Source organism: Notothenia coriiceps, unplaced genomic scaffold (genome assembly GCF_000735185.1).
Source record: "Notothenia coriiceps isolate Sejong01 unplaced genomic scaffold, NC01 NC01_scaffold00003305, whole genome shotgun sequence".
Classification (NCBI taxonomy): Eukaryota; Metazoa; Chordata; class Actinopteri; order Perciformes; family Nototheniidae; genus Notothenia; species Notothenia coriiceps.
In genome coordinates this window covers 255,570-261,569 of record NW_011336006.1, presented here as the reverse complement: position 1 = coordinate 261,569, position 6,000 = coordinate 255,570, and the positions used below count along the sequence as shown (strand labels likewise).

At 42.5% G+C, this 6,000-nt stretch overlaps 1 protein-coding gene across 5 annotated transcripts in view; it reads left to right on the top strand.

Moving 5' to 3' along the window:
* Nucleotides 1-393: 393 nt before the first annotated feature.
* pbx1a (pre-B-cell leukemia homeobox 1a) overlaps nucleotides 394-6,000 on the top strand; it is a 50,996-nt gene continuing 45,389 nt past the window's right edge. For 2 of the 5 annotated variants that reach the window (XM_010766332.1, XM_010766333.1), the window contains exons 1-3: nucleotides 395-487; nucleotides 628-1,151; nucleotides 1,941-2,014. In XM_010766332.1, the coding sequence (XP_010764634.1) occupies nucleotides 967-1,151; nucleotides 1,941-2,014 (259 nt within the window). In that variant the 5' untranslated portion in view covers nucleotides 395-487; nucleotides 628-966. Of the gene's footprint in view, nucleotides 1,152-1,940; nucleotides 2,015-6,000 lie in introns of all 5 variants that reach the window. The other 3 variants (XM_010766330.1, XM_010766334.1, XM_010766331.1) reach the window with 3 other exon arrangements.

Below are 6,000 nucleotides of genomic sequence, written 5' to 3'. Positions count from 1 at the left end.
TTTGCTATAACAACTGTTATGGTCCCGTGTTACAACAAAAGGCTTGTAAAAGTGCTTCCCACAAACTAATAAATTCATCTTGATTTATTATTGCGTTGACTGATTACAAGGATGTAAATATTCAGCTGGAAAATATATAGTCAGGATGACAGAGTGTCTTCCATAAGCACCACCATGCTGTCCTGTTGGGTCAGAGCTTCACTGCCACTCACAATTATTTATTAGGCTACATATTCACTCTCTATCCATCACTGTATAGCCACCCGGTCCGGTCACATCTCTTTATGTTTATTACAGTGTCCCACCTTCCCGAGGAGGATGATTGACGTTTTCGGAGAGGACCGAGGTGGGACTTGCACGCTCCTTCTTCTCCAATCGTGGCTCGAGGGGCGGAGGCTTTCCATCCATACTCTGATTATGAGTCAGTTACCAGACATAAGCGAAACAATAACAATTGTTGGTTAGTTTGTGTCCCAAACCTTCCAAGGCAAGTTGACTCTTTTGCGTGTTTTAGCGCATCAACTCTCGTTTCATATCCGAGGTTTTATAAGAGGAGCTCAACGCGCTCCACTTTTAATCACATTAGGAGCCTTTAATGTTCAATCCTGTTTTTTTTCTTCCCTACAGTAGCGGTGCAGGAGTGGCCAAAGCCAAAAGCAGCGATTCAGATCAGATTTCACCTAAACCAGCTGGGAGAGACACGAAGAGAGAGAAAGAGAGAGAGAGAGAGAGAGGGGGGGAGAGAGAGAGAGAGCGAAAGAGAGAGAGAGAGAGCAGGGAAAGGGTTTGTCAGTATCCCTCCTCCCAAATCCAGAAGAGCTTACCAAGGAAAAAGGAGGAGTGTCGGAGCTCAGAGAGACGCAGAGGAATCCAGAGGAATTTCCGAGGATATTTTCTCTTCTTTTTACCCCTCTTGCTATTCAAATTTAAAAGTTGGAGTCAAGGCAGCAGGGACGGTGGTCAAGGATGGACGATCAGACTCGGTTGATGCACTCCCACGGGGTAGGCATGGCCGGACACCCCGGCCTGGCGCAGCATATGCAGGATGGCACGGCGGGGACGGACGGAGAGGGAAGAAAGCAAGACATCGGAGACATATTACAGCAAATAATGACCATCACAGACCAAAGCTTAGACGAAGCACAGGCGAGGTAAGGATTTACACAAAAAACACTTCAATCAACCAGAGAGCGGAAATATTAGCCAATGTTGTTGGGGATGTCGGGGGAGATAATAACATTGTGGTTTGTGTCTCTAAATGAAAACAATTACGCCCAATGAAGTGCCGTGGCTGCGCGAAAGCGAAAAATATACAACAAAAACTTGCCACGGTTTATATTTGAATATTTATAACAACTTTTGGGGTAATTTTGTTCATCAAAACTATCGATTATTGTAGATAAGAATGATCTGTTTTTCAGTTTTCTTAAACTGTGGAGCAGTTGGCACTCAAACACTTCTACCTTGTTACAAAGGAGCTTACGCTGGAATCCTCTGCTGTAATAACATGTTGCAGATCCTTTCCTATAGGTTTGACCACGGACTAGTTTTTTTCAGTAATTATCATAAATGTAATAGAAAATACATATGAGTCATGTAACATGTTAACATGTTACATGTTACATGTTAACATGTTACAGGGGTAACTGGTTTAATTTAGTTTAGTAAATACTTACATTTCTAATAGTGTATTTATGTGACTAAAATAATTTCATTCAAAGACTATGGATTCAGTTTAAATATGATTCACATTTTAATTGCTTTGGCTCCTGAGTGTTTTAAAATTAAGCTACATCTAAAAGGTGAAAACAGCAGAAAAATATAAAAAAGATCATCTTCATAATCAATTTATTTTATTTAGGAATCTTTTAGGCGACTTTGTTACTATTGACACTTGTTTGAATATTGATCTGGAAAGGGATGTCCTGTCCTCTTTTTAGGAAACATGCACTGAACTGCCACAGAATGAAACCAGCTCTCTTCAACGTCTTGTGTGAAATTAAGGAGAAAACAGGTAAGAAGTTTCTTTTGTTTGCTGGATTTTTTTTTTTGTCTGCTTGCACTTACTGATAGTGTTGAAAATATTATTTATGAATAATATCAATTATTTCTTTAGAAGAAAAATAATATAGACCATGATCATTGTCACATTTTTCTCAAAGCCACTGTAATTTACTTGGCTAAAAAAAATTAAGAATCTTATGATTTCTGACATGTTTCCCTTACTAATGTCACACACCATGCATGGGAACAACACTGGCCCCAGATGAGGCGCTGTCATTGGACAGGAGTGTTTTCATGCCGACATTTGGGCCTTTCTGTAGCTGGGCTTTCTCCCCCCCCCCTCTCTGTCTGTTTTCCTTTGCCCAATTTGAAAGTGTTGCTAAGTGAGCTGTTTTAAAATGCAGATGCAGGTCAGAGGGATTTTCTGTTTATGTTTGCAACATGGGTCAAAGTCACGAAAGGGAATGTGTGAATTATTACTCACTTAACAGCAGATTAAAAGAAGAGTAGCTCACATGATGAAAGCCTGGGAATATTCTCTGAGGGATGTGGCAGAACGCTGGTTCATAAGAGGTGGCTTTTCAAGGGAGGAAATAAAAGAAAATATCCAATTCAACCTTATCTGTGAACACAACTTTAAAGCTGTCTTTGAGGTTACTGAGATAGCCCTGTCGCTTTGTCTGGTCGCAGTCAGAGCCATGATGTTTAAAATAGAGAGCTGGTGTGGAGGGAAAACCATTTTTCCTAATTTCACATAAACTCTTATTCACCCACATTTAATTTGTATGAGTCAGAGTTTGGCACAGGTTTTCAAAACAAAAAAAGTACAAATGACACTCTGGGATATTCACCAGATTTGAAAGCTGAAGAGTGCTGTCTGTTAGGAGGAAGCCACAGTAGGTTGGGGCCCTGTTTCTAAATTGCAAGGCTTGGAAAAGTGAGAGAGTAATGCCTGGCTCTTTGTAAACTGTCTGGCGTCTCCCTGGGTTCAACCAGAGTTCGTTTCCAAAAAGAAGAACAAAGTGACTTGGACCTTTTCCTGGCTTTTCCCCCTGCCTCTCCTCTCTTCCCACCGTTCTTGGCAACCCGAGATTTCACAGAGCTTGTGACGAGAGAGAGGCTCCCCTCAGCCTGCAAATTAGGACCAAGTTTGGAAATGAACATATTTCAACTCTCTCTTCTTTTATGTATTGGATCCGCTATTTTCACTGAAAGGGTTTCTGAAAGGAATGCCCCAAGCCACAAATCAGCAGGTCGTAAATAACTGCGTTGTTTTGATAAAGAAAGAAAAGCATTTAAAAGTTAAGAATAACCCGAGCAATTTATGAGAATCGAGCCTTAATGGCTGCCTCTCTCTGTCCTCCCTGTCGATGTTTGAAGAGCTGAGCTGCGGCTCATCTTCGCCCATAGGAGGTTTGTGCAGACGAAACTGAAAATCCTTTCACTGCAGTGACAGAGAAAATGACTCAAACCTTCACCATGGCATTTACAGCCAAATGTGCTGAGTGCAGTGTATGCGAGCGGAGTACAGCCTGTAATTTGTCAGGTCTTTTTTATATTCTTTACAAAGAGTCAGCTTCTCCTTGCTTTTTACATTGTTGCAGTCAGAGTGTCTTTGAGAAGAAGTGCGAGCAGGAGGAGACGAGTGCAGCAGTTCAGATTTAAAGCAGCTTCTCCTCAATCTTTTACTGAAGAGAGGAGACATTTCTTTAGATCATATATCATTTGTTGCATGTAGTTATTCACGTGTGGTGCCTGTTCCTCCTCATGGTATATCAGTGTTGTGTGAGTGTTGACAGCAGCAATATGGGACATTGCAGCAGAGAGGTGTCCATTGGCAAGCAGCTGACAAACAAGGCGGGAGTGCATGCCAATAGCAGACAGAGCAGGCCTTAACTGATGACCCCACCCCACCCCGCTCCCTGTATATTTGTGCCGGGGTCGGGCCTGTGTCACGACGAGAGAGTATTTAGCAAGCTTAAACAAGCTCAGGTTTGCACGCTGGCTTATGGAAAACCAGCGGCGGAGGTTTGAGTTACCACTCACAGACGTTCCTTTTGGCCGCCAGTGTTGTATTTCATGTTTGTCCTGACTACCGGCCCCTTGACACATAAAAAAAGCTATCATCATTGTTTTTACAGTTTCCTGAGAAGCACTTAGAATTTGTTTTCCTGTGTTTGCTTCACATCCTGTGAAGAGAGTTGGAGAGCTTCTTTGTTTGCGTGGAACCATTACAGCGAGGGAAGCTGGCACGTACAGGTTGACTAAGTAAGAGAAGCCAGACACCAAGTCAGTGTTTCTGGGTGTCAGATTTCAGGCCTACTCTCCCTGTTTCTCCTCCTCTCTCCCTCTCTGTGTCTCTCTATCTGTGGGCCTGGGACTGTTTGGTCAGGCCACTCTGTGTCAGTAGCCTCACATTACCCCCATGCTCGCTCGGGTCAGATGGAGAGCTCCTGCATGACTAATGTGATCAGACGGATAATGCATTACACCGCTTGAACTTATCAAAGCTGTAGACCTGCTGAATCAGTTGTCCTGGTCTGGTCACTTTCAAGGGTCCTACCATGGATCTTTTGGTAGAAGTAGTTTTCATCGTTAGACATTTCTTTCGATAACTGTCCTGAAAGTGCTTTGCTTTGAGAAGGGTTTAAACTAACAATTATTTTCACTATTGATTAGTCTGCCACTTACTTTCTTGTTTAAATGAGAAATCGTTTATGGCGCTTTTCCACTGCAGGACCTAGCACGGCTTATTACGGTATGGTTAGGCCTTGGTAGGCCAGGCTCACTTTATGCTGCGTTTCCATTACAGTTTACCAACTGGGGTAGTAACTATAGTAACGCAGTGTAGGCGGGGCGATCGGCTGATCGGCGGGCGGAGTGACGCTGCGTAAAACTGCCGTGACGTCATCTTCAATGCGAACCACAAAACCAAAACATCAGCCGTTAGCTGTTAGCACTCAGAGCTCACAGCTCCTCATATCTGTTCAGAAACTAGACAAAAGTTAAACAAGTACAAACCACAGACTGTCTGTGTCATGGCGAATACAGTCGCTGGTTTATTTATGTCTGTAGGCCGTTGTTGTGAGTGTAGACGGAGCATATACAACGTTAGCTTAGCCTGATCGCTCTGATCTCCATTCAGAAAACACGCATTTTAAAAGGTTTTTCCGTCTGCCGTCTTGTCTGCAGACCCGTATCAGTATGTTGTTACTTCGGCATCATTTTGAAACGTGTATTACAATTAAATCACGGTAAAATATGTTCATTTTGTTGTAGTTTTAGCCCCCTTGCCAGCGATTCTCTCTGACCATTCAGCAGTCGAGAGTGTTTACGTCACTAGTTTAGCATATTCAGCCGGAAATACCCCTAGTGGAAAAGCAAAAAACAACGTGCTACGTGCTGCAGTGGAAAAGCGCCTTTAGTCTATAACCTTGGAAAAAAAAGACCAATTTGACTCTACATTTCTTGTTCTGTCTGACCAAGCAGTGCAACATTTTGAAATAGTCAACCTACAGTAATGTAAAACAGAGAAAAGCGGCAAATCATCACCATCCGAGTGGCTGAAAACAACACAACTTTGGCTTTTTGCAACAAAAAAGACATAATTAATCACTTAAGTTGCACATTTTCGTAAAATTAACAAATTGATTTATCATCAATCGGTCTTAACTGTAGTCAGTAGGCTGGAGATAAATGTAAAGCTGCATGATGATAAAATGTCAAATGACTATTTATGGCACTTCCTGTAACATTATCGTTAAACGTTGATGGAGGTACTAGTTGAGCTCCCATGAAGCGGTGGATGGACTGGTCACTATGGCTCCCAGTGCTGCTGTTTTTCAGTATTTAATTGACATGGCTGTCCATGATGAGTTCAGGGGTTAGTGTTGCCTCTCTTTGTTACTCTCCTCTCATCTCCAGTGACAGATGGAGGCATTAGTTTCCAATGTGGCGCTGTCCTGAAACTAATGGCTATGTCCTTGGTTTCCCCGC